Below are 14,354 nucleotides of genomic sequence, written 5' to 3'. Positions count from 1 at the left end.
GGAGTGCAGTAAGTGTAAGGAGTGCAGTAAGTGTAAGGAGTGCAGTAAGTGTAAGGAGTGCAGTAAGTGTAAGGAGTGCAGTAAGTGTAAGGAGTGCAGTAAGTGTAAGGAGTGCAGTAAGTGTAAGGAGTGCAGTAAGTGTAAGGAGTGCAGTAAGTGTAAGGAGTGCAGTAAGTGTAAGGAGTGCAGTAAGTGTAAGGAGTGCAATAAGTGTAAGGAGTGCAATAAGTGTAAGCAGTGCAATAAGTGTAAGCAGTGCAATAAGTGTAAGCAGTGCAATAAGTGTAAGCAGTGCAATAAGTGTAAGCAGTGCAATAAGTGTAAGCAGTGCAATAAGTGTAAGCAGTGCAATAAGTGTAAGCAGTGCAATAAGTGTAAGCAGTGCAATAAGTGTAAGCAGTGCAATGAGTGTAAGCAGTGCAATAAGTGTAAGCAGTGCAATAACTCATGTCTACAAAAGAAAGTATTGCTTCAATAGCTCCAGTTATGAATGAAACATGATTTCTTTAAACTTTATGACTGGATCGATTACTACACCCATGAACAATAAAATGACTTTGCAATCAAAGCACCCAACATGGTCAAAACTGGGCATGAGAATGTCAGAGTGACGTCACGGGGAAGTGTGACCGTGCGAACTATAGGCTTATGAATGCAGTGAACATAATGTTTTGGGCTAGTTGAAATGGTGGACATCAGCTTCAAGTTTGTAGCGTAATGACATCTCCCTCCTGTTTTTACTTCCAAGGGCAAGGCACACACAATGCCTGTGAAATGGTTTGAGTCTTATCTAACTAACAGGAAACAAAAGATGTCAGTGCAAAATACATATGCATTAAGCAATCAGTCTTCATTTGATTGGCAATTAATTACATGTGGCATTCCTCAAGATTCCCTCTTGGGTCGATTGCTTTTTCTTGTGTACATTAATGACCTCTTGTCTGTTACATTGCCAGGTGCTAAGTTTATTTTGTTTGCAGATGATACAAACACTGCAGGAAGTAGCAATGTCAAGTCCAGATTTAGAAATAGCTGCTACTTAAATTTTCACAGATGTCAATAAATGGTTTAAAGCTAATTCACTAAACTTTGAAAAGACCTACTATATGCATTTCAGAACCAGTGAGACATTTCCTTCTGGCATGTGTATAATATGTGGTTGACATGCAGATTGAAGAGGCTAAGAGTGTTAAATTTCTGGGATTGATAATAAATTCAGTTGGGAATGGCATACCACAGAAATGCTGAAGTACCTAAAGAAGTCTCCATTTGCAGACAGGATGTTGTCAGATGTAGGAGATATAAACGTAAAAAAATTGGATACTTTGCTTACTTTCGTTCTATTGCATCTTACAGGATCATATTCTGGGGTAACTCATCAAACTGAGCAAAAGTTTTTACCATGCAAAAGCATGTAATAAGAATAATTTGTGGTGTAAAATCAAGAAAATCATGTAGCAACCTGTTGAAGGAACTTTGTATTCTAACCACTGCTTCTCAGTATATTTATTCCATACTGAAATTTGATGCAAGTAATATATCTCTCAGGACGATTCATGGAGATACGCAAATATTTTAATATGTTATTCTACAAGTAAAACTAAAGAAAAATGTAAAATGCAAAGCAAACTGTAACTACTCACAGACTGTCAGTCGTGGTCTGTTACAAATCTTCATCTGTCACTGATCATTTGTACGGCTAGTGTATAATTTGCAAATGTGTTTCATTAATTTAGCTGTAGACTGTCACCAGTGTCTGAAGGACATAGCATTAGATTGTACAGACACCAAACAATACAGACATGGCCAGTACGTGTGTCAGCTGAATGAATTATTACAATTTTTTAAATTTTGTATCATATATTTCAGCCCCTATGTGACCTAAAGAAGAAAATATATAATTTAAAAAAATACAAAGAGTCACTGTGTCTCAGTGTGGCAGTAGGCCTATGCCCAGTCTGTATATTTCTTAATATTACAGGGTGGTGCATGAAATGTGTTACCATTATGTTTTTGAACATAAACTTTATTGTCAATACAATCTGAAAGGAACATATACTACAATGAAGAGCCGTCCATGAAGATTTATTCTAACTCAGCACATGCTCAATATGTCCACCATTTAATTTCCTAACTTCCTTCAAATGAACACTGAAGTTAGTGATTTCACTGCAAGCTTGAAGAATAGGTCTTCTGAGCTCCATTCAATCACGTGGACATCTCTGGAAAAATTTTTCCTTTAGGTACCCCCAAAGAAAAAGGTCACACGGATTAAGCTCTGGACTATTGGGGGGCCAATTTTGTCCGTCATTGAAGTGACCTGGAAACCTGAGTGAAATGATCTGCATGTTGAAATGCTCATGTAAAAACTCCAACACAGTGTTTGCAGTATGTGGCCTTGCTCCATTTTGCATGAACCACTGTGTGTTGAAGGGCAAGGCAGTAGCAAGAAGCTGTGGAATGAAGCTATTGCGAAGCATGCTCAAATAACGCCTGCTGTTCACAGTTTCTTCAAAGAAAAAGGGTCCAATAAGTCCGTGACTGGAAATTGCTGCCCACGCTGTAATCCTCGGAACATAATTTTGTCGTTCATGAAGGACTTGTGGGTTTTCAGTGGCCCAAAAGCATTTATTTTGTTTGTTAACCACCCCATCTAAATCAAAATGTGTCTTGTCTGAAAACCAAACGTTGTTGAGAGTTTCTTCCCTAACCTCCACCCACTGAGCAAACAGTAGTCTCTACTGCTTGTGTTCTTCAGTGAGCTTCTGTACACAGGTCATCTTGTATGGGTACATATGGAGGTCACTTTTACGAAGGCATTGATTGGAGCATCTGGATATTACCAGTTGCACTGCTGACCTTCTACATGATTTCCCGGGACTTCTCTGTACAGCAACTAATACCTCTTCAATATTCTCCAGCAAACAAACCAGGCTTAGGCTGAGGTCACTTCACTTCCAATACTGTTCATTATCATACAACCTGTGGATAGCCTTCTTGCAAGGGACCCATTGTGTTTTATACTGTTGTCGAAAATGCCTCTGAGTCACAACAAGGCTTTTCATTTCATGAAAAAGTAACACAATTGCCGATCGTTGCTGTGTCGTCAGTCTTCCATTGTCAGCCATTGCTACTTACTAGTCTCCTAGCGGCAATATCATGAATTTCATGTCATTTTGTAACTCATTTGTTTTTCCAAGCTCTGCTGATACTGCTGTAGAGATCCCAGTGGGATATCTAATGTGCATGGTAATTTGTGAAATAAAAAATTGGTAACACATTTTGTGCACCACCCTGTGTTTACTCTCTCAGTGGACAAGTGTACAATTGTGCTATCAGATATTTCAGAATATCTTACACATTCTGTTAAGTTGTTTTATTATAATTAGCACAGTATCTCAGTAACACCATGTACAGTATGAGTTTGCATGATTTGCACCTGTACCACTAATTTGTTAGACACTTCCTTTATGCTATGTTCCTGAGTGTCAGTATGTCACTGTCTCACACAGGAACTTACCTGAATAACAACAGCAGGTCCAGGTGTGAAGCGCCTGATATGCACAAAAGAGAAGATTGAGACCATATGCCCCTCCTGGCCTGCTACAAAGCATAACCTGACAAACATTAAGAACAATAAAAGCAATGATGCACAATAGTTACAGTTCAAATTATTTTTTTTTTAGAAAACTATAGTTAATTGTATACTACCATCTACATTTACACCTAATGAATGATAACATCAGAGGGATTGTGTCAGATATTATTATTCACTTTTTGAAGATTTCTCATTAATAGGTAAGATCTAGGACACAACACTATGCCTTACATCAAAAGAGTACACTTGCAATGAGAGTTTAAATTTTTACATCAAGTAAGGAAGATTACCAAAAGGAGGTCAGGATGAAAACTTCTCAGTTTGGCAGTGAGAAATGTAGTTTGTACTTTGTACATAGTGCCATTTAAGTCAATAGCACTTCCCATTGCCATTCCAATGATCAGTATTGTGGAAAATCTAAGAAAGTACCATGTATGGCAGCGTAACTTTTTGATTTAACTCAAAATGCTTTCTAGTCATAAAGTCTTTTTAGCTGAAAGATTAATTGGGAGTCACATGGGGCTAAATCCATTTTTAGTACATCCCTGGGTGGGTGCATAGTCCTGAAAAAAATATTTTTAAAAATATGCAGGCCTCTTCTTATGCATTTTTTTACCCTGTTACCACAGAAGACATTTTTAATATTCGCCAGATGCTATTTCACTCTCTGCAAGGAAATCAATATGAACAATGCCTTTTACAGCCCAAAGATTTGGGTATGTTCCATATTTGTGTACTGACAACATTGATTATAAGCTACACAGCAGATGAAATTGACTTTGCCTTTATGAGCACAGTGTGTAATGTGGCAGGCCATGAGCCTGACCCACATTTATGAGGAACGATGGGAACAAAGCAATCAGTTGCAATCCCATTGGTTTTTTATTATTCTTGCATATCCTGATTTCACCTATAAATAGCCATCTTCAGTGCTTTTGAGTGAGTTGTAATCCAACAAACTCGCATGAGTTTCCTCCACCCTACACTCCAGTAAAGTTATATGGTGACACTTATTGCTGTGAATTTGTTGGATTATAGCTCACTCAAACACACAGAAGATGGTTATTTATAGCTGAAATCTGGATATGCAAGAATAATAAAAAACCAATGGCTTTGTGACTGATTGCTGTGTTTCTATTTTTTCTTATAAATAAAAACATGCATTCATTGTGCACAATCCTTCCCTTATGGAATCAAAGTTGGTGATCCACATCTGTTTTGTTCACAAATACTCAGATTCATAATTTAGTCTATTTTTTATAATTACTGAATATATCACTACTGACTGCAATCTAAATTTATTCTTTTGTCAAATACCACATATAAAAGTTCAATTAGTTAGTCATGTAAACATTACAGTATTTACCTTTCAGACAAAATTTCTGGTGAAAAAAAACCACTACATAAAATATGAGGCTATAATAAATTATAAATGGGGTTAAAACTGGAAATGCATTAATTATTTGATTAATTAAAATTCCCTCCACATACTGTTAAAATTCCTTACATTACAAATGTCGAACTTATTTATTATATGTTTTACTAGTTTGAGTGATCAGTCTGTGTATACTTTTCAAGATGTACACCATAGAGCAATGAAATTTAACTTAAATTAATTTGTTTAGTTACAAATTTGTTAAGATCATAATTTCAACTATGGGTGTATTCATTTTAATTGTCAGAATGGGTGGCAGACCACAAAAGCAATGAGTCAGTTCATTACAGACCAACTATGTGTTGACTTCTGTATATTCTGTATTTGGGAAATTTGCTAAGGGTTTACTAAAATGCTGTCAAAATTTAAAACAATATGTTTGTCTTTAATCAGACTTAAGTTACATATAAAAAGAATTACAAAAAATATTTGTTTATGGTGAAAAATTATTCCAACCTGTTATTGCCAGCTGGACAATAATGAAGCACGAGTTAATAATTATTATCTGTAATTTTATTACCACTGTAGTTAATTTATATGTTATAAGCTTTGGAATGACTAGTCTAAGTAGAACACAGATTTACAATCTTTAATTTTATAAATGAACTATTAGAAAGTAAGATATTATAAGGGCCACTCTTTATAGCTGTTTGGATTCTGGCACGCAGTGCTGGACTGTCTCTCAACAAGAGCAATGAATTTGCACAAAAATGAACTCTAATTATTCCTTAAAAAATTTAAACACCAATTAGAAACTTTATTTTCACATTTACTTTTCTCAGCCATCGTACACAAAGCTCTCGCCTAGTTAATTCTATATTGTAAATGTGCACACTTTTTTCTGGTGTGAATACAGCATCACATGTTTCTCACATCTTTAATTTCTAAGTGTCCAGTATCATATTCCATGCTTTCTTGGTTTAATTGTAGTTGAAGATTCAAAATTTCCTTTACATTCATCATTTTAAATACATGTCCAACACATCTAAATTCAGGCAACAATTCCACAACTGTTCAAAGTAATGGAGCAGACTACCACTAGACTTTTGTCAAATTTGTGTTTATTTTCAGTTATAATAAACCATTCCAAACAAAGGATTATTTGACTTGCCCATTGTATCCAGTTTATCCATTTGAGAAACATATGCATCATATATTTCCTTTAAAAAGCCTTAGAGACCTAGCTTATTTGCAAGATGTTGCACATTTTCACTTTTGTTGATTATCCCTGATGCCAAACTGAGACTCATCTCTAATTCTTATTTAAAATGAATTAGCAAAATTCAGGTATGATTTACATCATCAGCATCTATGTGCAAGACAAATTTAAACCCTGCCCTACAATCTGTTGTGCTGAATCAGTTTGTGAAGGTGTGTATGCACCTTGCGGTATGGCAAGATGGCCATAATAATGTCTTGTACATTATTAAACACAGCAAATGATAACTTATCACGGATGTTCACCCATATCATGCATGTAAAGATTTTTTCATATTTATAGTCTACTGTCTCCGTGCTGGTTTTTTAAACACTTATAGGCCACTCATAATGTCACCCACCCCCCAACAAATAACATTACTAATGAAACTTTACAGACATCAGAATCATTATATTTTATACATTTGCAAGCTTCTTGTTCTGAATTTGATTATGAATGTCTAAGTATTCTGTCAAGCACTGATCAAAAACTTGCCGCTACAAACATGACTCACATCGAAAACTGTCTCTTTTTCCTTGCCAAAAGGCAGTCCAATAAGGCTCAAGGACGCAATAGAACTTCATTGTATTTATTTTTTCTTCTCAGCCTACCAAGTAAATCTGACTTGACATATGTTCAATATTACTTTTTTTGTAATCTGTGTCTTGACAGCCTCCTTCCTTCCCCTCTCTTCTGCCAGAAGCAGCAGCCCCTTTTGCTGAAACCTAATAATTTTAGTTCTGTGTGTGTGTTTCCATTTGGTAAGTAGTTTCTTTCTGACCATACGATAAAAACTTTTACAAAAATTTCTTGTCCATTGATCTCTTTCATACATTATGTGATCAAAAGTATCCGGACACCACCAAAAAAAAGTACATTTTTAATATTGGGTCCATTGTGTTGCCACCTACTGCCAGGTACTCCTTATCAGTGACCTCAATAGTCATTAGATTTCGTGAGAGAGCAGAATGGGGCCCTCCGTGGAACTCACAGACTTCGAACGTGGTCAGGGGATTGGATATCACTTAGTCAGACGTCTGAACACGAGATTTCCACACTCCTAAACATCCCTAGGTCCATTGTTTCCAATGTGATAGTGAAGTGGAAATGTGAAGGGATACGTGCAAGAAAAAAGCATACAGGCCGACCTCCTCTGTTGACTGACAGAGACTGCAGAGAGTTGAAGAGGGCCGTAATGTGTAATAGGCAGACATCTATCCAGACCATCACACAGGAATTTCAACCTGCATCAGGATCCACTACAGGTACTATGACAGTTAGGTGGGAGGTGAGAAAACTTTGATTTCATGGTTGAGTGGCTGCTCATAAGCCACACATCATGCCTGTAAATGTCAAATGACGTCACACTTGGTGTAAGGAGCATAAAGATTGGACGATTGAACAATGGAAAAACATTGTGTGGAGTGATGAAGCATCGTACACATTGTGGTGATCTGATGGTAGGGTGTGGGTATGGCGGATGCCCGGTGAACGTCATCTGCCAGTGTGTGTAATGCTAACAGTAAAATTCCGAAGCGGTGGTGTTATGTAGTGTTTGTGTTTTTCATGGAGGGAGAGTGCACCCTTTGTTGTTTTGCAAGTCACTATTACAGCACAGGCCTAGATTGATGTTTTAAGCACCTTCTTGCTTTCCACTGTTGAAGAGCAATTCAGGGATGGCGACTGCATCTTTCAACGAGATCGAACACCTGTTCATAATGCACGGCCTGTGGCAGAGTGGTTACATGACAGTAACATCCCTGTAATGGACTGACCTGCACGGAGTCCTGACCTGAATCCTATAGAACACCTTTGGGAAAATTTGGAACACTGACTTCATGCATGTGAGGCCTCACTGACTGACTGACTGACTGGCTGACTGGCATCGATACCTCTCCTCAGTGCAGCACTCTGTGAAGAATGGGCTGCCATCTCCCAAGAAACCTTTCAGCACCTGATTGAACATATGCCTGCGAGAGTGGAAGCTGTCATCAAGGCTAAGGGTGGGCCAACACCATACTGAATTCCAGCATTACCGATGGAGGGTGCCATGAACTTTTAAGTCATTTTCAGCCAGGTGTCTGGATACTTTTGATCACATAGTGTAAATAGTTACCATGTACAGTATGAACACAGGCTTATCTAAAATGAATTGTAATGCAAACAAATAATAAGTTAATGATGGATGAAAACTTAGTTTCAGTTTAAACATTCATCAGTGTGTGTCATGATAAATGTGAAAGAAAGGGTGATCTGTAGTATATGACATACTGTATTATTTAATTCAACATTATCTCCAGTAGTAGGATCCTTACCACCAGGCGGTGGATCCAATGGAGCTCCCAGTATCTGGTCTATTTTTTTGCTGTTGCCCCCAGTGTTCAGCACAATATTCTCATTGTCTTTTCATTATCTGCAAAGCAGTATGGTGAGCCTAACTGAAATTAAATTTATGCTGTAATTTACTTATTATATATTTTCCACATTGAACCATGTATGTGACTTAATCAGTTACATCAGGAACCTCACTTATCAGTACAGCCACTCACCTCGTCACACTGAACTGAATGCCAAGTGCACAGCCAAATGTAGACAGAGCTACTCCCAGTGGAATGATGAAACTCATCGGTCCCAGAAGGCGTTCTCCAAATGCCTACAGTGTAATAGTCAAAGGTTGTTCTGGAGCAATATTTGACACACGACTCAGCAAAAATTTATTACTTCTCTATTAAAACATACATTTTATTACCTAATGAAGATGGAGAGGCAGCATAGAAGATTATTTTGTCACTGCAGGTATTGCAGAAACTGTGCCCTATTTTAAACATTATTTTGGAAATAAAAAAAACTCTCTCTCCTTCTCTCTCTCTCTCTCTCTCTCTCTCTCTCTCTCTCTCTCTCTCTCTCTCTCTCTCTCTCTCTCTCTGGTCAAAATAAATGTATTAATTTATTGTGAATACTGGACATGACAGGAAACAAAAATGATTTTGTTCTGTCAGATACAGTAGTAAGAAAACAAAAATAAAGAAGATAAGCACATTTCCACTTGATAAACACAAACAAGAAAACAAAAAACATTACAAAAGATTCCATTGCAAACACTACAATTCCTTCTCAATGGCACCTTGTATAACACATTGTTTATGAATGAATTGGCCCTACTCTTGATTGGAGACACTTTTGAATGCACTTATGCACACTCCATACCAAATTTTCCAGATAAATCTTTAAGATATTGAACCACTGCTCCAAAGCAGCCTCTAAGAAACCCTTAAGGAGTCTGGTGGAAAGGATGATTATAAACCACATGCTTTAGCAAGGCCCATGCACTGTCAATGCAGTTGAGATCTGGAGAATATGGAGGGCATTTCCATCTGACAGAGTCTATGCTCACTGGGGACATGTTCATAATAGTGTGATGATGGAGACGTGCTTTGTCATCCATCATTGAGAACCCTGCTCCAATATGTTCACTAAATGGAGCCAAAATATGTGCAAGGATATCATCCCAATACTTCACACTACTCATCACAAGATGTATTAACACAAGGGTTGTCTGGCACTCATACACAATTGCGCCCCAAAACATTACTAAATGATTTTCATAATAGTGCTGGAGTGTGGAACAGTTAGGATGTAAACATTGTCCTTGTTGCCTCCAGATATGAGATTCAGAACTCTTGTAAAAACACACAGCCCAAGTACTGCAATATTTACAGGTGGAATGATTGCCACAGACTGTACACATTGCCTCCTCACAGTAGAAATGTGGACTGCTTCCACTGGGAATACATTTTAAACAAACCAATGTATTGATATCTTACAATATTTATTGACCACATCATTCAATATTATAGTTTTGGCAGCGTGAAAAATTTGTTTTGACTTTTATATTTTTGCACTGGCCTACATCTTTCAGTGATAATATTTTTCTACACATAATAGTACAGTATCATTAGTGAACAATTTGGAAATGCTGGTCATCCTACCAGACAACTTCTTTACGTGTACTGTAAACATTAGTTGTCCTAATTTGGTTTGTTGTTTCTACAGAACATTCATCATTCACTGTAAAACACTGCATTTTGTCCCACACCATATCTTGTCAACAGTATGGGTCATTCTGAATACTTTGCATCACCATATCTTAGAACACTGAATCTACCAAATCTCTTGTGTTTACTTTTTGCAAGATATGGTAGCTGAGGTGAGGGAGATTATGTACTGTATTTCACTCTTACTCTTTTTAATAAACATATGTGACAGGTCACATTCATTCAGTCACACATTCGCTGTGTTTCATATATTCCAGAAAAAGGGGAACCTTCAGGGATTTGGAGCAACTCAAAATATACATTAAAGAAAGACAAGGTAATGATAGGAACTTAATCTGTAAAATATAGTAGCACAAACTATCACTATGCTGCTTACTGCTATTTTCTCTTATGGCACCTAAATGTAATTGTATAAATTAGGTATAAAGCTGCTACTTTGGAAACAGGTGTTCTCTTTGCAGCTATGCAATACAACAGCTGTTTATATGATATTACTTACTTGACTACTATCATATTTTTCCAAGATAATATTTATTTATATCTGTAAATACTTAGCTATTTTCAGTACATTACTGCTTGTCATGTATCTTTATAATGATAACTGCTACTTGCTCCTATAACAATTTATTATGTCAAGAGCACTTAGTTACTAAAATATTCAGATTACCAGCTTCAGCAATTTACTGCCGTCTTCAGACCCACTCCCTCTTTTCCCCTATCTGAACTGAAGATTTAGTTGGAAGCTACCAGTCCAACAAAAAGAAAAATAAAGTGACTTGTTTTTCATAATAGATAAATGTAGGGAACAATCTAATGTAGCATCCGTGTCCAACTTGTCTCTAATTGCCACAAACACATGGCTAAACAAAAAATAGTTTTTGACAACGTACCACAGCTACTGCAGGTGCTGCAATCATCTCTGGTATACTCAGCACTGTCATATATGAGACATTCATCATGAAGTAGAACAGAGTAACCAGAGGCACTGCAATCACTATGCTTCGGAGAATGTTCCTGTCAAAAGATGAATACTTAGCTAAATACCAGTTCCGTCACATAAAAGTTTGTTATATACATTATTCTTATGTTCATATGGATTACCACACACAATAAATTGTTCATCAATTACAACACCTATCTACCTCTCTGATAATTCTCCGACAAAAGGAATGTAACATGTAAACATAATATAGAATAGAAAAGAAGATTAGGGTTTAACATTCCATAGACAATCATGTCATTAGAAATGAAGCCCAAACTTAAGTTTGGGGATGATGAGAAGAAATCTGAATGCCCCTTTCCAAGGAGCCATCCTGGCATTCACCATAAGCCACTTAGAAAAATCATAGAAAAGTTAAATTGGAATGGATGAACAGAGAACCATCCTCCCCACTATTAGTCGAATGTTTAATCACTGCACCACCACACTTGGTAGAAAATAAAACAGAAAAAATAAATCATACTTACACTTCTGGTTTCTTTACTTCTTCTGTTACGGTAGTCACCATTGACCTGGAAAAAAGACAAGAAAAATTTAAGCACAACTTCTAATGGATTTGCGTAGTAAAAATTCACTAAGATTATTAAAATATTTATGAAGCAATGGAAAATCCAGGATGAAATACAGTGTGTATAATATGATGAAAAGATGAAAACACACACATGTGCACATATGCGGACTGTATTTCAGAATATGACAAACAATTTAAAATGCAATAACCTTGAGCTATATTTAATGTTCATCTAAGATAAAATAGTAATATGTATACTCATCTTTTATGACTGTGTTGATATAACCTTTAAACACAGAATCCTTTCAAACCAATATTTGTTAAATTTAGCCTGCAGTTTTGTAGCCACATTTCAACTGAACTTAAGGTGGTATGTGAGTTAGACAAAATTGTTTATGAAAATATGAAATTTAGTAAATTTCATTGTCTGCAAGATACAGCTGCATTACGGTACTATCTTAACTTCCTTATGGGAAGTCATTTACTTCATGAAGCGATGTGCTGCACTTTTCAAGCATGTGATGGAGCTGTTCTCATGAGAGGTGTTTACATGGGATGAAATGGGACTACTTTCTTCCAATCAAAGGAGTGCACAACTTGCTATTTGGTAACTGCAGCCAATTCAAATGATCATCAGTCTAATATTGCCACAAGGTGTGCTGCACCCAGTGTGATGTAGCAGTTGACTTGCTGGCTGGTGTGCTGTAACTTGTCATTTCAAACTCAACCAATAGCCATTATTTGTTATTTAATATTCATCATTTTTGGAAGGTTCTTGAAATTTCTTGTTTGTATGTTAGTATATTCTGCAACATTTAATGTTTCTATAAATAGCAGAACTCTGTCCAGAAGTTCTGTTCTGTTCTGTTCTGTTCTAAGTGTACACTAGTCATTGTAATCAATGTGTTTTCAGTGATAAGCCTTTTACTTCACTGACAACTTTCCTTTTGGATTTGAACTCTAATGTGATTTTGATGTAACATGGTTTGCTGGAGACACCACCTACTTCTACACACCTGCATCATCATGGTTCCATTTGGGCAACATGAAAGTCATCACCTACACATATAGGAACTGTAATAAATACATTAAATTGTTCCCAAGATCCATATCTGAGCAAACCAATGGATTTCAAAATGGCAACAAGTCATCTGCCCATCAGGCATACATCAGTCTTGTCCTGAGATGATGGTCAGGATCCAGTGAAATGACAAATGGATTTGACAGAGTTGCCACATACCATAGGTTAAATGACATTATTTATGTGGCAAATGTGTACTTTTGCTTGGATGGCAGAGCCCAGCAGTGGATTGAAAACAATGAAAAGAAACTTTTTAGATGGTCAAATTCCAAGCCAAACTTAAGAAATCCATTTAGTAACAATCAGCAACAAGCCCACTAAATGGAAGAACAATTAAAGAACAGCATTATGAGGACATGAAAAAGTCTTAGATATAGAATGTGAATCTGAATGTGACAGAAGTTGACCAACTCTCACAATTGATTAAAGGAGTCACAAGAGGTGAGTACCGAGCACTTCTGGAGAAGGATGTCATAATAACATAGGAATTCATCGCGTAGCATTGGAAAATGCTACAGAAAATAAAAGTAGGGCAAAAGTGATATGACTGACTCCTGAATGTGCTCCCTATGGAAGTTTCTTGGTGGTATATTAGTTCTATTTATTTATATTACAAGAATTGAATCAAATGAAATATTTCAACCTAAATCAATTACTATAATTGTTGCTTTAACAATATTAATCTTCATTAAATCAGCATTAATTATTTTAGATATAATAATACTTATAGACATCTTCAAAGATACTGAAACTATAAATATTAACAATTCAATCAAATACCAAGAAATAACAATATCTTCAGAACAATTGTATCATAGACCAACATTTATTATTACACTAATGATAACTCACTTATTTTTAGTATTATTAGCAACAGTTAAGATCATTAATATTAACCAAGGACCTATTTGTAAAATAAGATAATTTTACTAATGAATAAACACCGTCTCATAAGCCTGGTAGTAAGAGAAGAGATACAGCAGTTTATGGCAGCCAAAACTATCAGACCAAGTGAGCAGCACATAGCAGCCACGAATGTCAACTTGATACAGCAGGCTGTAGTAAGGAAAGCTGAAAGAGGGTTATCTCCATCTTTGGCATCAATGTCCGACAAAGCAGAAGAACAGATATTTGAAGACAGAGGGCTACACTCAGATATGGTTCTACTGTAGATACCTTGGACACATTGTGTGATACAGCAGGAAAAAGAAGATGAATGTTCAGTGACCATTACAACATCATACATCAGCTGTTACAACAGTTATATTCACACCAGTCAACTATAGACAGTTACAGTTAACCTGTGGTGCAAAACCCATCACAGCTCCCTAGATGAAGTCATTCTACTTTCTGTCTTAGGCATTCCTCATTGCTACACAGAGGTGGAGTGCCAGCTGTTCACATAATCACCAACTTCAAGAATATTAATCAAAACAACTGTCTATGGACATGAGGTCACCATAGATGAAAATCCTC

The 14,354-nt window shown here is 36.5% G+C and overlaps 1 protein-coding gene across 3 annotated transcripts in view; it reads right to left on the bottom strand.

Annotated features, from left to right (window-relative positions):
• The window catches only part of LOC126266787 (b(0,+)-type amino acid transporter 1-like), a 402,063-nt gene that overhangs the window by 87,561 nt on the left and 300,148 nt on the right, over positions 1 to 14,354 (bottom strand). For all 3 annotated transcript variants that reach the window (XM_049971332.1, XM_049971330.1, XM_049971331.1), the window contains 4 exons: positions 11,754 to 11,798; positions 11,177 to 11,300; positions 8,781 to 8,884; positions 3,521 to 3,617 (listed from right to left, as the gene is read on the bottom strand). In XM_049971332.1, the coding sequence (XP_049827289.1) occupies positions 3,521 to 3,617; positions 8,781 to 8,884; positions 11,177 to 11,300; positions 11,754 to 11,798 (370 nt within the window). The remainder of the gene's footprint in view (positions 1 to 3,520; positions 3,618 to 8,780; positions 8,885 to 11,176; positions 11,301 to 11,753; positions 11,799 to 14,354) is intronic.

The sequence above is a fragment of the Schistocerca gregaria genome, chromosome 4 (assembly GCF_023897955.1).
Source record: "Schistocerca gregaria isolate iqSchGreg1 chromosome 4, iqSchGreg1.2, whole genome shotgun sequence".
Lineage (NCBI taxonomy): Eukaryota > Metazoa > Arthropoda > Insecta > Orthoptera > Acrididae > Schistocerca > Schistocerca gregaria.
The sequence above is the reverse complement of the archived record's forward strand: the minus strand, read 5'-3'. Positions and strand labels throughout refer to the sequence as shown.